General features: G+C 39.7%; 1 protein-coding gene across 2 annotated transcripts in view; it reads right to left on the minus strand.

Moving 5' to 3' along the window:
• Nucleotides 1-23,794, minus strand: part of NEBL (nebulette) — a 255,004-nt gene that overhangs the window by 181,971 nt on the left and 49,239 nt on the right. For both annotated transcript variants that reach the window (XM_065832832.2, XM_065832831.2), the window contains exon 3: nucleotides 1,153-1,237. In XM_065832832.2, the coding sequence (XP_065688904.1) occupies nucleotides 1,153-1,237 (85 nt within the window). The remainder of the gene's footprint in view (nucleotides 1-1,152; nucleotides 1,238-23,794) is intronic.

The raw sequence follows: 23,794 nt of genomic DNA on the forward strand, positions 1-23,794 counted from the left end.
ACAAACTCTCCTCTTTCCAGACAGAAGAATCTCAGCATGAAAGAATTTCTCTAAGTTTTGTGATCAATAAGTGTAATGTCAAAAAGTGAAGAATTTTTAAACATGTATATCATGCTAAATATCTGTGCTAGCATTTCTCTAGCACTCCTTTGATTTTGTTTCTGTTTTCTGCTACAGGTTTTAATTACATTGATTGACAAATATAATTAACAATTTATAATATGAGATTGCAACTAAATCCAGACTAAAACCACAATAGTAAAAAATAAAACAATTAATAAAAAATGAAATTAATAAAAAAATATAAAGGAAAACAGCAGTTTTCACAAAATAAAATGCAATCGAATATTATCAGTTTTCTCACACAGATAGGCCAAATTCCAGTGTTGCATAAAATCAAACAGTAGGAAATTGATCGGGGGGGCAAGGGGAGGGTGGGAGAGAGAAGTTGTCCAAATAGTAAGGAATGAATATCAATAACAACCACATGTTATAGACTACCAAGAAACAATGGTAACCAAACATCATGTCTGGGTCACATATGTCTTCATTGCCATTTTCTTCTTCTTTCCCCCTCACTTTTCTTTTTATATTGTAATTCTAACGTATATCTTACTAACCTACATAAGTTTTGTATCACAACTGGCTTACACACTGCTCCATATATGAGTTCACAGAGGACATAACAGATCCATAAGCTGAGCATTCAGTCAGTTCAGTGTTGACAAGTATTAAAGGCTTATAAATGTTTGTTAATGAGAAAGTAATTGTTTGCTAATCACACAGTTATTTTATTATTAAGTCTGATGCAAGGTAGCAATGACAGTTTGTCTAAGGCAACAGAAACCTCTGGAGTGAGCTATAACATTTCAAACATTAAAAACTACTTAGATATCTTGTATACTGTTAAAAAATGAAGGATTTCAGTGATGTCAATGGACTTACAATAGCATGGTAACTACTATAAGTGAGATCAGAAATAAAACCCTGAGTTCTGCAGTGTTATACCAACCTACAAATATTTTTTTTTTAGAATTAAATTAGTGTGCTACTACATATCAGTACAAAGAAATACTAATACTACTTAGAAAAACTATAGAGAAGGGGACTGACACTTCAATATTAATAAGACAAAAGAAGTATTTAATTTACCTGACTCTGCAATTCACTTTGTTGCTTCAGGCGAAGATTTTCTGGTGTATCAGCCACTGTAGTGAAGGACTGCTTTGGGTAATGTCTAGAAGAAGAAGCACAAAGCCGAACGGTAAATATTTACACATGCTAGAAAGTCAAATGCATCCCAGCACTCTTTTCTACATTGTACCAAACTCTTTCATAGTTTATTGGGTTTGTGTTGTAAGTATTTACTTTAAAAATATAATGTCAGTCATGCCTTGCTGAAACAACATGAACTGGTTCCTGTAATAAGTCTAAATCCTGCCCATTCATCCTGCCCAATGACTCCAGAGACCAACCGGCCAAAATTTGTTTTCAATAGAGTGGACAAAACTATGTTTTGCTGCAGTGTCTTGGTATAGTCGTGTGCTGAATAAAGACTAAACTAAAAGGCCTTAAAATACAAGCGTTTTAGGGAAACTGCAAAGTTGCATCAATGAGTCCAGCTGGTGTACCATGGTATCTTAAATCCATTAGTGCAGAACCCATAAGATCACAGCAGAGTACAGAAAGGTCAAATGCTTTAATGGTAAATGTGTCAATATAGTGCTGTACTATCCACTACCAAAGGCTGTAGTGACTCAGAACTGCAATCTATCAGGCATCTCTCTTTGCATTTGAAACTTTACACCTTTATCATATGTTCCTACTATTCGCTTTGGCATTTTATAGAGAACTTCAATAGTCGAATCTTCCTCATTTACAGAACCATTATTTATTCATTTTCATGTATTTACCCTGCAACTTTACAGCCAAACAAAAAGTTCTGTTACAGGAAAGACCACAAAAAACGAGAGGGAAATAACAAAACTAAACAGCCTATCTCAAAATAGGTATAATATCATGAGTCAGCAGCACTATGTGGAAACAGTTTCTTACTAATTACTTCTCAGCATCTTCAGTCTCAAACCAAAATATTCACCTCACAACCACATGAGGCACTCATGCCCTCAGTTACCACTCATAGCTTCCCACATCTGCCAGCTGCCCCATTTGTGCTTCTAACATTTCAGAGATACAAAATGACAGGCAGAGCATTTTAGGCACAATATAACATTTGCAGCATAATTCCTACAGAGGGAGTAAGCAGTGTCTGAAGACTGAGGCTCTGCAGTACTAAACATCTCCATGTTCAAACTCCAGGCTACTTCTAATGTGTTCTTTCAGCAACTAGTTCAGTCGCTATAGTTCCATCATAAAATTTCTGTGCCTTGTAAAAATGATACTCATTTTCACTCAAAACTGTATTTTGTTAGAAAGTTTTCTTTTCCATTTACAAGTTGTACTTCCATGAGGTGCAAGGTTTAGTTAAAAAAATAAATTTAAAAAAAAAAAAATTATCTGAAAAAAATAAAACACCCATGAAAAATTAAGGAGGATTTCAGTTTTTGGCAAAAAGCAATAGCTGATGAGAAATGCTGCCTGGATTTCATACAGTCCACTCTGCTATGGGCCTGATCCTCCCCATCAGACAACATCCTGCATTGTCAGACTCTACGCCATAGCACAGTGGAGCAGACTGATGCATCAAGAGGCCGTGGAACAGCCCCTCATTTATGATCTCACTACACAGGGAAAACAGAGAAAATATGAGACAACCAGGGGATTTGGGGTTCCCAAGGACTAATAGCTGCACAAAAAGAGCAAAGATGCAACACTTTGATAGAAGGAAGCTTTTCCTGACAGAAATGTAAGAGCCATGCCAGGTTGGATACTGACAGACCAACAAATAACGCCACACCAAGTTTAAAAGTTTATGGTGAAATACATTCCCAGCCATTATGTTAGCCACTTGTCTCTGATAGCTCACTGAAAACTAAAAACCAAAATTTCTAGGCATGACACCATCCAGCCTATTCTTTCGTAGTTACAGCCAAGTCCTCCCATGTCCCACCTAAGCTGTAGCTTTGGCCAGAGAACCCACTGGGAGTGCACACGCTGCTGCCTGTCTTCCTCCCTTTTCAAACTAGAGGGTCCTCCATCACCACCCCACTTACAGCCAGATGACTCCAGCAACACACAGGGACACAGACCTAGGCTTTGCTTAGAGGACATCAACTGGAACCGGCTCTTGCATGAAGCAGATGGTACCAGCAGTTTTAATACGTTGGGACAAGCAAGATACTTCCAGAAGGGCTGGGGTGTTTTTTTGTGTTTTTTTTTTTCTTTATTTCACCTCTTCTCTCTCACCCCTCTTCTGTATGCAGGAAAAAAACAAATGCCAGACTGGTCACAAGGAAGGCCATAAGCCCTGTTTGGATAGCAGCAATGGACAGATGGGGAAGGCAACAAGCCACCTCACAGTCAGGGCTTGCTGATATCCAAGGAAGATTGTAGCAATGAACAGTGCAGAATGCACACCTTAAAGAATAGTAGCCTTTTCAATATCCATGAATAACTCACATAGGTGACAGAATCCCTGCCCTTAAAAAAAAAATCAACCGTCACACAGGCAATTAAAAAATTATGTCATGCATGTTTTGAATGCCAAAAGCATTCCCACAAACTTCCATAGCCCTGCTTTGCATCGTGGTTACATACATTGGTACTGTGATCACAGCAACCACCTGTACTCATCCTTTTAACATGGAGAGCACAGTGTGGGACTCAGCCCAGATGGGTTCTTTGGCCTAGTCCCCTCGTGAAACGTGTGGCAGGTGTCACGGTCACAGCCTTCAGGGACCCTGACAGCAGTAGCCTGTAAACCCAAGCTCCCAAAATAAACCTCCTCTCTATTCTGAAGCATTGGACCATGTACTTTGTCCCTTTCATATACCAGCATTTACTTCTGAACATTTGCAAAAGAAATAGTTTCTTCTACAATTAGTATTCAGAAGTTTACAGGTATTTCAGCAGTCAGAGCAAGCTGCTTAAGAACTAACGTATCTAAGATCACTACTTATTTTAGAAGCATATATAGCTCTGTGCTTCAAGTTACAAACAAAAAAAAAGGCATGCTTAGCCTTGAACAAGTAGTGCTTCATTATGCTTGAAATTACTATGTAAACTGTTTATATCAATGAAAAGTATTTGCACTTGACCATGGAAGCAAACAACACACATGACAGAAGTGAAAAACCCTGCTGAAATGCAAATCTGCCTTTAAACTGATCATATTAACCACTTATCATAATGTATTACAGTGATTAAAAAAATAATAATAATTTAGCAAAATTAAATTAGCAGAGCATTCTACTATGCCTTGTCATTTTAACTGTAGCTGATTTATTAAACCACCCACACAGTACATGAAACCAGAAAGACATGGGTTTAGATACATCCCTTCTAATTTATGGAAATTCTTGCCTCAAAACCATTTAAAAGACAAATGTTAAATTTAAATCCTATCTTCAGCACTCACATTTCATTTAGGCTTATTTATGGTATGTTTTCAGGATCATTAAAAATATTGGTATTTAAGACACTATCTAAAAACTATCTAAGAAGCATTGTACCACTGGATACTTTTGACTGAAAAAGAAGGCTTGTTAAACACAAGCGTTAAAATTATCAAATCTGCTTTTTAAGGCTATACTACATTTGTTAGAATGTTCTGAATAAGGATGGGTAACTGGATGGCAACAGCCTTTAATTCAAAAGGCTAACAATCCTATCACGGGCCCTGGTAATCCATTGCTCAGTTTCCCTTTTGTCCAAGATGATGTCTGAGAAAAAGCAGGGAACTGGTTAAAGAGGTTCATGTCATGTCAGCTATTTAATAGCAATGTCCAAAGGATTTTTTTTTGTTTGTTTTAAGTCTTTATTAGTAGTCTAAGTCTACTTAGCAATATGTCTTACTACGCTAATGCTATTAGGATTAATCCTGTATAAAGACCTATACAAGAAGCTCCAGAACAAATCAGAATACACAGTATGGTGTCTCTGCTGTGGGTTACTGTATTGCCTGCTTCAGCTGCACAGCTTGATTAATAAATTAAATCACAACTCAATCTTTTTGAGGATACCCCTTCACTTTTGATACTTGGAAACCATAGCAGTAAAACCTCCAAGAATTCAGGAAAGTACCTGAAAGTTTTCTAGCTTTTCCAATGATTAAGAACAGAAAATTGCCAAGTACTCATTTAGTTGTAAGGTTTCATCAAATTTTCCATGCTTTCAAAGCAACAAAAGGAATAAAGAACATGTTCTGAGAGATAAGGGGATGAACTTTCAGTCTTCACTATTTTGAAAAAGGCCAGATTCAAAGCCTGAGATAAATTCAAGCTTGTACTGAAATTAACTTGTTCATACCTGGTTCTTGTTCATTCTGACTTGTCCAACACTCAAGGTACAATTCATAGATTTTTTTTTTTAATTATTTTTCTAACTGTAACATTAACTCTTTACAGTTTCAGAATTACAACCCTTGTGAGAATTACTAGATTTTTGTCAGGTTATCTCTACCTAGAATAACTATTCCATAAATTGCCCACAACGTACAAGTTGTGTTATCTTTTAAACAGAGAACAGCCCCAAAATTATTTCCCTTCTCCTAAGCAGAGAGTCAGGTCCCTCAAATCTTTTCATAATACCAACTACCATCACTGGTTGCCACATTAGGCTGTATCTGTCCCCTCCTAATTTTTGTTTGTAATAACTGTTCTTCTAAGTAAAGCCAGCTCTAGAAGATAAAGCAGTTTCAAAAAATACACGAGAATATAATTCTTTCCAGTTGTAGTAATACAGAGTGGACTGCTTTTCACCCCTTGCCTTGAAACTCTGCCGCTCACAGAAGGACATGCAAGATGCACAACAGTAGAGAAAGAAGCAGTAGGGGGGAAATGTTGCCCACAGCCGACTTCTTGCTTTGAAATTCTAACTCAGTTGCCCTTTCTGCTCTGAAGCTCCAGAAGGGATTTTGCTGGGCTTTCCATTGTTTTTTGAACTTTCTGTACAATATTTCATATTTTCACATGATCATAAAGGCTTTTCGAAGAAGAATAATGTAACTAGTGGATATGGTAGTATGGTAGAACTCAGGCAATGAAGTGGACAAGAAAGATTTCACAATTCCTCATAAGCAACTCTGAATATGGCATTCTTTTTGGCTGCTGCTATCTGCCTCACTGTATGAAGAACAGATATTCTGGTTGCAATTAATTTGCTCTGGAAAACCTTTTCCTATCTTTGTCTTGTATTGTTCAAGGGACTTACTTTTTCAGGTATTTTATTTGTGCATCTGTACTTCCTATTTGAACTAAAAGAGAAAGTCACTCCAGTATGCTGGCTACATACAAGTTCCTATTTATGAGAAAATTCCCATAGAGAGATGAGTTTGTATTGGTTTGCAGGAGATTTAGCAAACAGTAAGATTCATAAAAAAAAAAAAAAAAAAAAAAAACAGGCAAGGATATTCCACCTGCTTGTTGGGGTAAGCCACAAAATCTTTGCTCCTGGAGCAAATTAAAGGCCACATATCACACTATCATACAACTGGATACATGTTGCACATCATTGTGCCATCAAACATGCACTTGATACCTGTCTACAGAGATCCATACCTGGGGCTCCCTTCAAAAGCGAAGGTTAGGGACCACATTAAATATTCTGACTGTCATCTGTCCACAAGACACAAATTAGTGCCTTAGTGTCCTCCACTAGAGGCTGAAAAAATGAGCCATTTACTGAAAAATAGCAATGCAGAAAATGCTGTTATCATTTCAGAGAAAAGACTAAAACATGAGTAGTCAGTGCTAATATAAAATTAAATTACTCTTACGATTTGAAACTCCATACAGAAATTCCACTGAGTCAAAATAGTGGAGTGGTTATCTCTGCAATTCTATGTCATATAAAGAAGAACATCAGAAACCACAGAGAAGCAGACTACGTTCTAATCTTATAATCACTGGCAGAAGGGGTAGCTGGGGAAAACAGGTCAAGATAGAAGATCTGGAAACTACACTAGCTTATTTTAGAATTTAAAAAGCCAATTTATATTGAAAAATTAGCAAATTCTTGTAAATTTGCAACATTTTCACAGCCTGTATCCAAAAGCATTAACATTCCTCAAGTGGCCAGTATTGGTCGAGTTCTAAGAAAAAAAGTGCTGAGGTAACAACATTAAATATTTTGCACTTACAATATCAAATATGACCAAGAAACTTACTCCAAATACATTTTCAGATCTTGGTCAGCAGATAAATGGGTCATCTGAATTCACAATGTTCCCACATGGAGACTTTTCTTCCAACCAGCTTCTCTGAAAAGTGCTCTGAGCAGGGTCAGTGAAGACAGAAGGACAAGTGCCACCAGGCTACGGCACTGTGTCACCCAGGCTGCTGGGCACATGCTTCAGCATCTGGCACAAAGACCTAGGACTGCTGTCTTCCAGCTTCTTCCCCAAAATTGCTTCAGAATGAAAAAATCCTCCAGTTCTTATGTGATACTTGTATATTTTTCCCATTTCTTATAGTTTTCATTTAACTCTCTCAATTTCATATTTATTATACATATAAAGATACATTGTTAAGGGGACAGGTGAGTCTTGCTTCGTGACAAATTCAGGTCAAAACCTTTTCTTTTTAAAGATCTGAAAAAATACAGCAGAAGGGACACAGTTCACATTTAAGAAACTTATATAATAAAAAGAATTGTTATAATACAGATATCAGCCAATTGGTATCTGGATTTAGCAGAAAGATCAAAAAGAGTAAAATCCAAGCATCATGAATATCAAAAGTAGAACTGCCAGGATTTTCAGTGAAGCCAGGCGCTCACCCTTTCAATAATTTACCTGTTCCTCGGCTAAGGGATGCCAATTCTTGGGCAGAGAAAATGAACAGTAGGACACTGAGAACTACAGGGCAGCGTGGAGCTGTGCAGGGGCCCATCAGCAGCACAGTGATTGGCATTCACAGCAAATCAAGATGCGAGAGCCAGTGCTGGAGGAGGATCCACCAAAGATGCACAGAAACTTCAGGGAGACTTGGAAGGTAGAGGCAACTGTTGCAACACAAATTGATACATTAATACAAAACTCTGACTCCAACAGCAAAATCTGTCAAAGAGCACAGGAAATCAATCAAGAAGGGAGAAGATGCATACATATTTTACCATTTGCCACTACTAGACTTCTCACAGGATATCACCCAGTGAGTTCATCCAGAGCTCGAGTTTATATGTCACCTATATATAGAAAACCCCATAGATGTTTAAGAAAACTTAGCTGTATATGACTATCTGTAGGGCTTCCCATCTTACATATCAAGACTACCAGATGTTACCAGGTTTACAGTCAAAGGTTTTGTAGTTTCCTTTCTTCCAAATATTGTAATTTCATCATCTCATTTTTAATCACAGGTATGTATATTAAAATCATTTATGTAAGTGCCCCCCACAAAATCTATTTTTATTCTATTAAATCTGTCAAACACTATATAGGTGTGGTGGGTTGACCCTGGAGGGACACCAGGTGCCCACCAAAGCTGCTCTATCACTCCCTTCCTCAACTGGACAGGGGAGACAAAATATACTGAAAGGCTCTTGAGTCAAGAAAAAGATGAGGAGATCACTCAGCAGTTGTCGTCAGGAGCAAAACAGACTCGATTTGGGGAAATTAATTTAATTTATTGCAAATCAAATCAGAGTAGGACAATGAGAATTAAAACCAAATCTTTAAAATATCTTCCCCCCACCCCTCCCTTCCTTCTGGGCTTAACTTCACTCCCAATTTTCTCCACGTCCTCCCCATCCCGAATGGGGGTTGTGGTCAGTTCATCATCTGTTGTCTCTGTTGCGCCTCCCTCCTCAGGGGAGGACTCCTCACACTTTTCCCTTGCTCCACCATGGGGTCCCTCCCATAGGACACAATTCTCTATGAACCTCTCCAACAGGGGTCCTTCCCATGGGCTGCAGTTCTTCACAAACTGCTCCAGTGTGGGTCCCTTCCATGGGCTGAAGTTTTTCAGGAACAGACTGCTCCAGCCTGTGTTCCCCATAGGGTCACAAGTCCTGCGAGCAAACCTGCTCCAGCATGGGTTTCTCTCTCCCTAGGACCAGAGGTCCTGCCAGAAGCCTGCTCCAGTGTGGGACCCACGAGGTCACAGCCTCCTTCAGGCACATCCACCTGTGCTGCTGTGGGGTCCTCCCCAGGCTGCAGGTGGATCTCTGCTCCACCATGAACCTCCATTGGCTGCAGGGGAACAGCTGGCCTCACCATGGGCTGCAGGGAAATCTCTGCTCCAGCGCCTGGAGAATCTCCTCCCCTCCTTCACTGACCTTGGTGTCTGCAGAGTTGTTGCTCTCACATGTTCTCCCTCTTTGAGGCTGGAATTGTTGCTGTGCATGTGCTGTTGTGCTGTGTTTTCTTTTTCCCCTTCTTAACAACATTAACCCAGAGGTGCTACCACCATCACTGACGGGCTCAACCTTGGCCAGTGGTGGGTGTCTCCTGGAGCTGGATGGCATTGGCTCTGTTGAACATGGGGGAAGCTTCTCACAGAAGACACCCCAGTAGCCCCCTCACTACCAAAACCTTGCCATGCAAACCCAATACAATAGGTAATTTAATAATTTCTTTTCCAAATGGAACAACACGTTACATTAAAATGCATCTTTACAAGTAATAGAGTTTAACCAGCATTATTTCCCTGATGTTCCAACAGCACATCTAGCCTTTTCCAATCTTTCATACATGGTAAGGCATTTTTAATAGAAAGTCGCCATTACATCAGAGCAACGTTATACCGCAGTCTGCCAAATCTGCAAAGAATTACTCCTCTGTGTTTGTATAGCAACTCGAACTTCCTCATGACTAATGAAAACACGAAAGGGCCATCCAAGCAGCAGTTCAAGATAGGCTAAGCTGACCTCCCTTAAACACTAATTAAGAAGGATTTCAAAAGATTTATTAACATTAAATATCACAGCATAACAAAGATGTGGCATAAGATAAAAACTACGTTCATCATATGAATATTGGAAAAATACTGTTTCAGTACTACGACAGTGTATTTACAAAGGAAAGTTGTAGGGACCGTAAACACCACAACCCATCCAGTGTAGGATTTAATACAGCCCTGTGTGACTCCATATCCTGACAAGCAGATCATAAATCAAGCTCAGTTACAGGCTCTACATCTAATTCTCTTCTTCTCTGTAGTGAAACATCTATCTAGTTGGGTAACATTGTCTAAACTCCTATTAGCAGAAACTAAAGCTACTTTATGAATATCCAGCCGTCACTGCATTCTTGCCTGGAATTAAGAGTTCCATTCAACTGATATGCCTAAAAAAAACTGTTTCACCCCTGAATTATTATTTTTTCTATGCATTTTTGTTAATGTTATTGATGTTCTCTGCAGCACACCAATGCTTGCCATTCAAGACAAAGTCAAAACACTGTACTCAAGAAACACTTCAATTTCAGCTGTTCATTTTGTCACATTGAGGAAATCTTGCCAGTAACCACATCTTATGAATGCATACTTAAGACCAGAGCAGGAAGCTCCAACAGCTTCATAGGAAAGCTCAGGAAGCGCAGGCTGGATGAACGTACAGTGAGATGGATCATGAACTGGCTGGATGGCAGAGCTCAGAGGGCTGTGATCAATAGTGCAGAGTCTGGGTAGTGGGTTTCCCCAGAGGTCAGTACTGGGTCCAGTCCTGTTCAACCTGTTCATCAATGACCTGGATGAAGAGGCTGAGTGCAGTCTCAATAAGTTTGCTGATGGTGCCAAACTGGGAGGAAAGGCTGATAGACCAGAAGGCTGTGCTGCCATTCAGTAAGATCTGGACAGGCTGGAGGGCTGGGCAGAGAAGAACCTAGTAAAGTTTAACAAGGGGTAGGGTCCTGCACCTAGGGAGGAATAATCCCATGCACCAGTACAAGTTAGGGGCGGACCTGATGGAAAGCAGCATTGCAGAGAAGGACTTGGGAGTTCTAGTGGAAAACAGGTTGACCATGAGTCAACAATTTGCCCTTGTGGCCAAGAAGGCCAATGGTATCCCGGGGTGCATTAAGAAGAGTTTGACCAGTAGGTCGAAGGAGGTTCTTCTCCCCCTCTACTCTGCCCTGATAAGGCTGCATCTGGAGTACTGAGTCCAGTTCTGGGCTCCCCAGTTTCAGAAGGATAAGGAATTACTGGAGGGAGTCCAGTGGTGGGCTGTAAAGATTATGAGGGGCCTAGAGCACTTTTCTTATGAAAAAAGACTGAGAGAGCTGGGTCTGTTCAGCCTGGAGAAGAGAAGGCTGAGAGAGGATCTTATCAATGTTTATAAACATCTCAAGGGTGGGTGTCAAGAGGGTGGGACCAGACTCCTTTCAGTGGTGCCAAACGATAGGATGAGGGGTAACAGGCACAGGCTGAAGCATAGAAGGTTCCCTTCGAATATGAGGAGAAACTTCTTTACCTTGAGGGTGACAGAACACCAGAACAGGCTGCCCAGAGAGGTTGTGGAGTCTCCTTCTCTGAAGACATTCAAAACCCACCTGGACACATTCCTGTGTGATCTGCTCTAGGTGTAGCTGCTTTAGCAGGTAGGTTGGACTAGATGATCTTCAGAGGTCCCTTCCAACCCAAACCATTCTGTGATTCTGTGGAAGCACTCAGGATGGAGATTCAAATGCAACATCTACACAGGCATCTAAATGTAAGGTCTTCTGATACTAAGTACGTCCACAAGCAGAACAGAAGTAAAACTTGAATCAATTTTAATAATGTCTTTTTCGCTACCAGCTTTTCAAATGAAACAAATACAACAGAACTTTCATTCTAAAATTTTTAATGCCAAAAATCTATGACAATAACATCAGGGATCCAGAAAGAGTGATTATCTACTGCTTACAGCTTGTATTAAGCTTTGTCTTCAAAGACATTATCAACTGAAAGAATATTTGCCAGTAAAAACTGAAATTCTCAGTATGTGACTCTTAGGTCACATACTGGTAGACCATGTCTGTAATGAAATTGGAGTGCAGTTGTAACACTTTCCTAAAACTGAATGGAGAACACTAGTTATAAGCCCAAACCCCAGAAAACTGAATATGGACTAGATTTTCTCTAGATCCCAGCTTCCATGTTTTCTAATTCTTAACTCTTCTCCTTCGTAATCTTATTGGCTTTTAATCTTTATGCTTTTCTTTCTTTCTTTTGCAAAATTATAAAACCAAGCTATACTAGACAATTCATTGGTGCTTCTGAATTCCAAAGTTATCATTCAAAGACACGACAAACAGGACAAAGGGGACACTAAAAAGGCACCTGGAAGTCAGAAGATAAATAAGTGCTAGGAAGACATCATAGGTTTTTTGGACTCACAAAAAAAACCAGTTTAGATGGTTATCAAGAGGGCAGGAAATCTAAGACCCCTAAAACACATAAGGCATCTGCCAAGTCATCAGACAGTCTAACTGAGCTTGAGCCTTAACTGACCAACCTCCTCGGGAGCAACAGAGGTCACTCTAGAGAGCTGACCCATCTCTGTGATGCACTGCTCCCTTCAGAGGGACTGTTCCTGCAACTAACTACAGAAGCAGAGCTCATATTTTGCAACTTAAGTAATTTAGACACAATTAAATAACTGGGGGAGGAGACCAGAAGGGAGATGGAAACAACTTGTCTCCAATGTCTTAATATTGTCATCTCTTTAACTGTAATTGCACTGTATTACATATTTGTCCTCTAAAACTGTGCCAAGATCAGCAACTCCAAGCTAGGAGCAAAAAAAGTAAATTAAACAGAATTATGTTTACATGTGTGCTAGAGGAAAAAAAAAAAAAAAAAAAAAAAGCTGGGTTTTTGCCATGTGTAAAATGATAGAATCAGTAGCGCAAAGATTCCATTCTGCTTTTACATTTCTAACAGGTTTGGCTAACAATAGCATATACAAACTCACAGTTGATAAAAATATTCAGTATTTCCTTTTTTTCAGCCCCCAAAATAAAGAACTTGACTTGTTATTACTACTGTTTTTTATTTTATTTCTTTAGAAATTATTATGTCTTTGGAAGGGTTTCCAGGTTTTTTTAATACAGTACAAGTTTTAAGTCACTTAATACTACAAAGAAGTACCTTGAGAAAGTGTGGATTTGTATTTTTGAATTACGTACAATATTTCTAATAACTTCAAAATTTTACTAGTTGCTTGTTCACACACTGTAAATTTTAAGCAGCTATGTTGTCTGTACAGTTTTATGAACTGTCTCTAATGTATCCACTTGTACAAAACTGGTATTAGTAGAATAAGAAAAACAAATGTTATATCACATAAGCATCTTATAAAATATAGTTTATGCTAGTATAGCATATAAGATTTCATATTACAGTACATTTACCTATGCAAAATTTTTGCATTACACATCCCACTTTTGCTTGCAAATGAAGAATACACTCAATAAAGCCTGCTTTGGCTGATGTTGCTGAAAGGGAAAGAGAATGTAAAACCAAACACCATAATTTTTATTGCAAAACCTTGACAAAAGTCAATGTATCATTGAATTAATTTATTACAGTTCTATGTAACACTTCATAGGCCCCTCATAATGACCAACAGTTGTTCCAAAGGATGTCATAATTCACAGAAGATCCGATCTATAAGTACCAAATTCTAAAGCTTATGTAATCAAACCAAACCACTTCTTTTCTTTTTATTTATATATTTACCTTGAAAAAGCAACAATGAGGTAACATTTTCACTAATACCCTGCAAACACCCTCAGAATTTCTGCATACATGATGCTCTCTGTTCCTTGTGGACTGTTAATTATTTTGACTAGGATCAGGTGCAGCTGCCATTGCTAACAAAATCCTCTGTCTTTACTGACACACAGACTGTACTCTCTCCTATTCACTTGCTCTCTTTTCCCTCTGCTTGAAAGTATACCACCATGTATCTCCCCACTAAAGTTCGAGGTTGGTGTCACAGCTCTTAGTATTTTCAATAAAGATTCAGGCGAATGAATGAGCTTTAGGTAATTGTAGAGCATGGGCTTTCTCATCATGCTCTTGGACACAGACCCTAAACTCCACCCAAATACTGCTTCAGAGACCAAAGCAACTACACTGGATATCATCCGAGGGGATGTAAGAGTCGGTCTCAAGGTGGAGCAAGTTTCTACAGAGAAAGTTACTCAAGCAAGCAGAACTTGATAACATCTCCTGAGCTTTTCACTCCTTTAGCCTGAAGACCTCACTGTTGATCTGCCACTGCAAGCAACTTCAGATCAAAAAGGTAAAGAAACATTTTCCATCTCCCCGCTTGGACAGAGGAGTGCAACTATTGAATGGCTGCCGATATCTGAACAAATTAATGCTGTAAGATAGAAAATATTCACAAACAAAACTGTGTTAGTTGAATAACATATAAGAGGAATGCAAACCATTCCAAAGTTAGTTTACAGACAGACTTCCCAAAGCATAAACCAAGTATTTTAACTACAACAAAATACAGAAAAAAAAAACAAATTTCCATGAGCTACATAAAAATTCAGCCTGTAAGAGCAGATGCTTTGTCACACTGCTAGACCAAGTGCAAAAAAGGTGAATTATGGGATAGATAGAGAAGAAAGGAAATCACTGAACTAATCGTGAAAAGGCATGATATATGCAAGATGAAACGAAAAGCTCATGCTTCAAATCACACAGTTTAGGATTAAATAGCATTTACGCCACAGGAACACAGAAGACCTGGAAGGGTATTCATCATCATGGAAAAAAGTGAAATATCTTATAACTCTCCTCTTTATTCTAAATGCTGCAGGCCACAAATCTGTCAGATGTCACTGTCTGAGTCCCTGTTACACCTATTACTACCTTCCTGCAAACCCATCAGCTTCTAGATCCTCCATGGCCAGAGCCCTCAGAGGGCAACTGAATTTGGAATGAAACTGAATATGTGTCTTTGAGTAAGAGATAAAGAGAGAGATGATAGGAAATGTAAAGCAAACTATTTGTAGCTCCTGTATTGAAGTTCACAATGACTTTCAGGAAATACGTTCACAGCTGAAGCTTGCACATGAACACGTAAAACTAGTCACATGATTGAAAAAAACATTATTTGTATGATCAGTACCACCTCTTTTCCCTGCTAGCATAAAAGAAAGCTAAATCATTAAATTATCGTCTTAAGAAACTAATAAATCAAAGCTGAAAAACCACAGAGATTCCTTTAAAATGACAGAGTACCTTTCAGGTGTTAATTTTTTTTTTTTACAAAAATGTTTTTTGTTTTTCTGCTATTTTACTATAGCGCTATTTATTTTTTCACCAAATTTTATTCTAATTACATACAGATTATTACTAACAAAAGCATTCACAAAAGCAAAAATAAAATACTTATTTTATAAAAATTAAGGAAAAAGCAATCAGGAAATAACTTCATCATTTATAAGCAACTTTAACTCAATTTAGACAGATTCACTAACTTTTCTATTGGGAGTTAGATTATTTTTTGTCCTGCAGATTTACTGATAATCTGTGCACACAGTGAGCCAGCCAACCATGTCTGTTCACAGAAGTAAGGAGTACGTTTTCACCAATTTCTTGCAACTTAGTGAGGAAGAAGCCTGAAGCCTCTGAAGCAGCTCAGTGACTAAAATCACCCAAATGCCAGCCAACTGGCGTCAAATCACTGGTAAAGCACATGGCTCCCTCTAGAAGCCCTTTGTAATTCACGCTAAAAAAATCTTTTAGATTCAAAAAACTGTATATTTCCTGTATATTTCAGAAACAAAAATACTATTTTAAAGCTTAACTAGCCATAAGCCTTCTGCCAAACCTGAACTGCACTGCAAATGTCTCTTGGATATATAATTCTATTTCCTTACTTATACTCAGAATACTGCTGGGGACCTCATGTGAATGTTTACAATGAAAGAAGTCTACTACCAGACTGAAGCATAGAGCTCCTTCGACAAACAGGTTTTAGCACAAGAACAAATGCACCAAATAAAAACAGCTTCAATATTCAAACTACAGCATTTCCAAGTGTTTCAAGCATCTCTTAAAACCACAAAAACTGAGAACACATTTAAAACTTAAAACACATCGCTCAAGTCTGCAGAAGAGGTCACTTGTGCCATGTGTCCTTCCTCTGTCTGCCCTTCTGCACTAGCACACATAAGCCTTTGGCTGATGGAGCTCTGTTTGCATTTTCATCAAAATCCAGGGACAAAGATTGGAAAAGCACTTAGTATCATCACTTCTACTGAACTTAAGGTGAGGAAGACCGCACTTGAGAAAGCTGAGGCATCTGTGAAGCAGAGCCATGGCCAAGAAAAGCAAAGGTCAAGCCTCTGCACATGATAGATCAAGTTGGTCAGCCAGGTGGGTAACCTTGTCATAGAAAGAAATTAAGTTGGTCAAGCACAACTTCCCCCTCATGAACCTGTGCTGGCTGGGATCAATGACTGCATTGTTATTCAACTGTTTTTCAATAACTCCCAGAATAATCTTCTCCATATTTTTTCCCAGGCACAGAAGTGAGGCTGACAGGCCTACAGTTGCCGGGGTGATCCATCTAGTCCAAACCACCTGCTAAAGCAGGGTTACCAGATCAGATTGCACAGAAATGCATCCAGGTGGGTTTTGAATGTCTCCACAGAAATAGACTCCACAATCTCTCTGGCAGCTTGTTCTGGTGTTCTGTCACCCTCAATGTAAAGAAGTTTCTCCTCATATTCAAAGGGAACCTTCTATGTTTCAGTCTGTACCTGTTTCCCCTCATCCTATCATTGGGCACCACTGAAGAGAGTCTGATTTCCTCCCCTTGACATCCACCCTTGAGATATTTATAAGCATTGATAAGATCCCCTCTCAGCCTTCTCCAGGCTGAACAGACCCAGCTCTCTCAGTCTTTCTTCACAGAAGGATGCTCTAGACCCATAATCATCTTCATAGCCCACCACCGGACTCCCTCCAGTAGTTCCTTGTCCTTCTGAAACTGGGAAGCCCAGAACTGGACTCAGTACTCCAGATGCAGCCTTACCAGGGCAGAGTAGAGGGTGAGGACAATGTCCCTGGACTTGCTGGTCACACTCTTCATGCACCCCAGGATACCATCGGCCTTCTTGGCCACAAGGGTGCATTGCTGGCTCATGGCCAACCTGTTGCCCACCAGGACTCCCAAGTCCTTCCCTGCAGCGCTGCTTTCCAGCAGGTCAACACCTAACCTGTACTGGTGCATGAGGTGCAGGACCCTACATTTGCCTTTGTTGAATTTCATCAGGTTCTTCTCTGCCCAGCCCTCTAGCCTGTCCAGACCTTGCTGAATGGCAGCAGAGCCTTTTGGTGTATCAGCCCTTCCTCCCAGTTTGGTATCAACTGCAAACTTGCTGGGGGTGCACTCAGCCTCTTCATTCAGGTCACTGATGAACAGGTTGAACACGACTGGACCCAGTACTGACCCCTGGGGAACCCCACTAACCACAGACCTCCAACCAGACTCTGCTCTATTGATCACAGCCCTCTGAGCTCTGGCATCCAGGCAGTTCTCAATTCCATGTCACTGAAATATCAACTCATCCATTAACACTGAAATACTTTATGTCAAGATTTCCGAATAATGCCCTCCCTCCCCCCCCACTCTTTTTAAAGTGGCTAACTTTTCCAAGAATCACAGAACGGAATGTTTTCATTTTTTAAACCTCATTGACTGGCATACTCTTATGGGAATGGTAGACAAATTCCTCTTTCTTCTTATCCTAAAGTTAAGAATAAATCAATAATCCCCTTCTGTGTAATTCCCATTTCATTGTCCACTGGAACTTATCGAAAACCCCCAATAATCCAGAACTCAATTTGATGGACAGAATGACTCAGTTTCCATCTGCTTGTACAAATGTTTATAGTTTGATTTCATGTGCATGGTAACGATGACAATATACTTAAGAGCTGACAGACTATAGAATTTACTCATATAAACAATAGACGAAATGGCAGAGATTACAATAATAATGATGTGCTTTTCAGAGACAGCTATAGGTACCTACTCTCCTATTCACAACTCCTGGACTTTGAGATGTTGTCATGTTTGTTCTCTGATGCCAGGATAAAAATTGAATATTGGGTTCAAAACTCTACGCCTTGATGGTAAATTTCCCACTATTGAGAACTATCATAAACAAATCATGTAGTTCTTTTTCTTCTCAAAGCCAGCAATTTCCAAGTAAGGTAAATGAGGAAAACACTCAAATACTCATAATCAAAGTAAAACCAGTAAAGAGATAGAGGTGAAATCTTCGCAGTGACCAGCATCGAAGCTGACCAGGGAAAAACAACTCAACCTCTCTCAGTGCCTTTCACTTCTTGTCCCTTTCTTCTGTTATTGGCCAAAAACTCTGCCCTTAAAATTCCGCCTATTGCTTCTTGACTGAAAGCATTGAGAAGGCAGCAACAAATGAACAAGGACTCTGACATGCCAGAAAGGGGTTCTGTTTCCAACAATAACTCTTGCAAAAAAGGGCCAGCAGTACAGCTAAGCATATGTACAATTCTCTCTATGCGGTGCTGCATACAACGATAGCCTTGCATATGTCCCACCATAGGTTACTCCACCACCAGCCTGACAACAGATGGAAGCAGAAAGAGACATACCACGGCGGCATACTGATCGCTACTAGAGAAGAAGGCTCAACCATCTGCCTCCTGCTACTTGCACAACAATGGAAGCTGCAGTTTAAAACACCCTTGTTTTGTCAGATAGCCTTAGCCCTCTGCTCCCACCCTGCATGGGGCAACATGGCTTCTCTTTACACAGGAGTGCACCCAGGGCTGTATTAAGGGGAACACAGCTAGCAGACTGAGGGATGCGATTACCCCCCTCTGCCTGGCACTCACTAGACCACATCTACAATACTGCATCCTGCCATGGGCTCTCAATACCAGAAAGATCAATAAACTGGAGTGAGATCAACAAGGGCTACCAAGATGGTCAGTGGCTGTAGCATGTGCTCTGTGAGAACAGGCTAAGACAACAGAGCTTGTTCGGCCTGAGAAAGAGAGGGTTCTGAAGGGACCTAACAGCAGCCTTCCAACACTTACAAGGAGTTGGAGAACAGGCTCTTCACAGTGGTGCCTTGGGGAACATAATGGGCATAAGTTGAAGTAACGGAGGTTCAGACTGGATATAAGAAGAAACACTTTCACGACGACAGTCAAGCAGTGAAAGAGACTACCCAAAGGGGTTGCTTCCATTCACATTTGTAAGGCTCTGTACAGTTATCTTTGAACTGGGGTGGCTCTTATGTTGTGGATAGGGGGGTCCATACCCAGCAGAACTTTACACCCTTGGTAAAATCTGAGTCTTACTTCCTTTTTGAACTAAGTGAAGAAAGTGCACCTGCTTGCACTGTACTCCAGCACACTGGAAAGGAAAATATATATCAGAATAGGAAATGTACTATGTCTGTGCAGTAGCCCACAGCAGGGTTTTCCCTGAGTTTCATCAAAGATGGACATGCAACAACCAGGCTGAGCACAAAGAACAGGGTGCAGAAGTCAGGAGGTGCCAAAATCTCAGCTGTCTTGTGACTTCATTTGTGACATGAGCAATGAGAATTTATCCATGTATGTATTTATATTAATACATGAAGCACATGTATAAGCATGTGCTTCAACACTCCCAGATGGAACGTAGTTGAACAAAAAGTTGAACAAAACAGACTTTTTGCAATGAAAAACAAGTTCAGTTAAATGTGTTACAGAATAGTAGTGTGTTCATGTGCCAGCTCTCTAGCCCTCAGCAAGAATCCTGTCAGTGCATAGAGATGGGCTGGTAAAAAATTGGACTGAATGCAGAACAGGGCATACAGAAAAAAAAAAATTACAAGGTCCTTTACAAAGCAACGACCATTTTTTTCCTGTTTTCCCAGGCTACAGAAAGTATTCCCACATGTCATGATTACCCCATACTGAATAACCTACCCTGTCCTTGTTTGTAGCACATTCCTTTCTTACACCATCGCTGTGTTGTACACATGCATGCACATCTACTACAGCACACTCCACTTAGATCCCCACCAGTCCAAAGGTGCTCAGGCTGCAACTGCCCTTGAAGGAAGCAAAGGCGACCCAGGCTAAGACGGTCGTGATGCACACGAGGAGCAGGGGCTGTCACTGGAACAGAAAGAAAGTGAACAACTGGGTCAGCAGATGAAAGTGGACTGTCTGCTGTATATAACAGCAGGACAGTCCCAAGTAACTCCAAGAAACACTGCAATGGGAACACAGTGTAGCTTCCCATGGCTTTGCATCCCACTAACAGCTGAACCTGGCTTAAGGAAGGGAAGGCCTGTTAAGACTTCTCACTGCAGTCCCCCTTGTAGACTACTGCCTGAGGAAAGACCTCGTGGTACCAAAGTCTGACAACCTAAACCATCACATATCTGCACAGCACCTTATTTATTCCTCAGGACACACACCCAAGGTGCCAGCAAAGGGCAAAATATTAGAAATAAGCAATAATTCAAAGACCAAGATGGTGAGCAGTCAAAATATCTAGCTACTTAACTGAAAGATTTCTTCAGCTATACCCTGCTTTGAATGTGGACCACAGACCTCTTATAATTAAAAGAGAAAATTTTCATAACTTTATTTATTGACCTCTGCTGAGACAGAAAAACGTGATGTAGCAGAAATTAAAACAAAGCACCACTTTCAAATGTAAAACCTGCATACGCAGCCAGAACAGAAAATGCAAAATTATCTCCTGGTTTTTGGTCAATGTTGTAACTTCAACTTCCACCGATTACTTTCTATTTATTTTTCGAGTGAGTCTGAGAGCATGGACCCAGTTAATGGATGCAATTCAGAGATGCACAATCTTGTCAAATGTGACCTACTCCATATTAGTCTTAGCTACAAGTTTTGAGTTAAAGCAGTTTTGTGTTTTCCATTTCCTTCATTTAAGTTGATCAGTTCAATTTGACCTTTGTCTGTTTTTAAAAAACAGATTTCACATAGATTAGAAAACTAACCTTTCACTGAGAGGCCAAACCATCTGAATTGAGAGCATGCAAGGAAATACGGAGGGAGAAAAAGGTCAGTGCTATGATAAAGTATGCAGCTGTATCTCAGGAAAAGAAAAAAAGGGAGAGGCTGAGGAAAAGGAGGGTCTCAAAACAATAGTGTTTCATAACTGAAGGAAGTGGAGGAGAGCAGCTGAAGAATAGGGCATAAACTATTTTCTTTTGTGCTAACATGCTATTAAATGACATAGTGATAGAAATAGATGGAAAATGGGTCAACAAAGCTAGAACAGAAGCTCCACATTGCTGTCTCTGTCCAGAAGAAAAGAGGACAGGATGGTATTTTAGAAACACATAACATGAAATGCAAGCAAATTGCAAGTAAGTCTCTTGTGCTTTCTATCATATGAGCTGCCCTGAAATGTCTAGAAAGCTGAACATGACTATCTGTCTCTGTCACCGGGAAAGAGAACACACTTACAGATCAATGGGAGCCACTCCCTGATTTATGACTCTCATATCCCTCATAATACTTCTCATAAACATCATGAAACCACATGGTGTCCAAGTTTTACATTTTGTCTTTGATTTAGCTAAAATATATTTAAAATAAACAAAACCAGACCCAAGACGTTCATGTGCAATTGGAGGGTTCCCCACTGACGCCTTCTCAGCTGAGCCTCAGGAATGCAGAGTGTCCTTTACAACTCAAGTGCACTAAATCAGATCTAAAGAACTTCCCACTTAGAAGATAACATAGACATAAGACACATTTTATTGAAAGAGTCTCAGAAGAATCCCGCTTGGAATTGCAAACATGCTCTATCTGGGTTTTTTAGTGACACATATCCTGAGCAAGGTGACCATTCACTGCTCTGTAAAGGCTTTACTACTATTTTTAATTGTTTGGTGGTTTTGTTTGTTTATTTTTAAGCTCATTTCACAGCTCTGAGTAAAGAGCCCAACTTCTGCTAGTGAGTGACAGCAAACTCACAAAAGCCAACAAAAGGGAAGGCAACGTTACCAGCAGCACACAAACAGTGCCACTGTAGAACTCTATAACAAAAAAGAAAAATAAAATGGGAAAGAAAATACAGACGGCAGAATCAGACAAACCAATGAAATAAAATATATACACACAGATACACATACACGGAGTTTCGTAAATATGAAGTGACAAAGGAAAAAAGAAAAGAGCAAATTATTGAGGAAAAAAAAAAAGGCAGAAGCAACAAAAAGTGACACTTTATTATGGCTCAGGGAAAATGACTCAGCATTCTGTAGGCCTACCATCCAGAGCCTGCTAAACTTTAACAGTCTCTGGAGATATTGATTAGGTTAGAAATCACAACTACGGTAGCTGCATAGCAGGGAAAATTACTCCCTCACGACTGCAATCAGAAAGATTTTCAGGGAAGGAAACACAGAGGAGGGTACTATCATCATCTCTAATAAACACCAGTGCTGAAGCTGTAGCTAGAAGAAAGTGTGTCATTGGCAGCGCATGACTGTTGGCTGAGCACAAAAAGAAAAAACGAGAGAGAACTGTAATAAGAAAACACTGTTAAAAGCTGATCTTCAGACAATCACATAATGGGAGTCAGAATACAGAAAATTGTTATCGACTAATAATTCACTGGACAGCAGATACACAGAAAGACAGCAAATTAATATACAGAGGTTCGTTTTTTGTTTGGTTTGGTGGGCTTTTTTTACTTTTAGACTATTACTTTGCTGATAACTGATTTTTCACTTTAAAAGATGTGAATCCAATCAGAAATACAACAACATTCAGCCACTGCAGTAAATAGTAACTGTCAGCCAAGCATGGGCTCTCTCTCCTTCTCAGAGAAGGTATCACATAATGGGTTCTTAGTTAGCTGCCCTGACATCACTATATGGAATAAATCACTAACAGTTTTTAAGGTCAATGAAAAAAAACAACAATTTACATTGCCATAGCATACAGCCAACAGCTATATAAAGTAATGTTTTGCCAACAGATGCCCAATGCTGATATCTAAAACAATCACCAATACTTGTATGTTTGAATAAGGACCACCCAAAAGTACATGCTTTGCTTACGCTTTCTTCAGTGAAGGCTTAACGGGTTTTGCTGATGGGACCTGTGACAAACTGATCCACTCAAGGGATGATCGGCAGCCCTCACTCAAAATATACAGTGTTCGAGCCAGCCTATAAGTTGGCATGCTGCCTCCTGCTATGTGAAACACAGTAAAAATTCCAATTGGGCATTAGCTAAAATGAAGAAACTGGAACAGATTACACAAACACCTCAGTAAAAACATACAGGTCTGTCTGTGTTACTAAAATGCCACCGATGTACATTTTTGGGTTTGGAGACAGTTCCCTACTTGCTCTGCAATACAGCCTCAAGAATGTAGCTATGCTCCAAACAAAAACACTTGTAGATTTCTTAAACTCCTTACCAATGTCACTGTCAAATTTGGCAAAGGTGCAGCAAGTGCTGAGAAAATTAAAGTTAACCTAGAATTTTCTTTGCTCAGTGAAGTTCCTAAAGGACATGGGTATATGTGATTCTATTTTTTTAGGTTTTGTTTCTTTCTTTGTGATCTCTATCCAAAAATCTGACACTGCACCAAGTTTCAGCTGAAGAGCTGAACGATTTTCTGGTAACATGGGCTATGTACCCTTCTTGCAAGAGTTTTCAAGGCCCACGTGTATTTCCTG

Source organism: Patagioenas fasciata, chromosome 2 (assembly GCF_037038585.1).
Source record: "Patagioenas fasciata isolate bPatFas1 chromosome 2, bPatFas1.hap1, whole genome shotgun sequence".
NCBI classification, from domain to species: Eukaryota; Metazoa; Chordata; class Aves; order Columbiformes; family Columbidae; genus Patagioenas; species Patagioenas fasciata.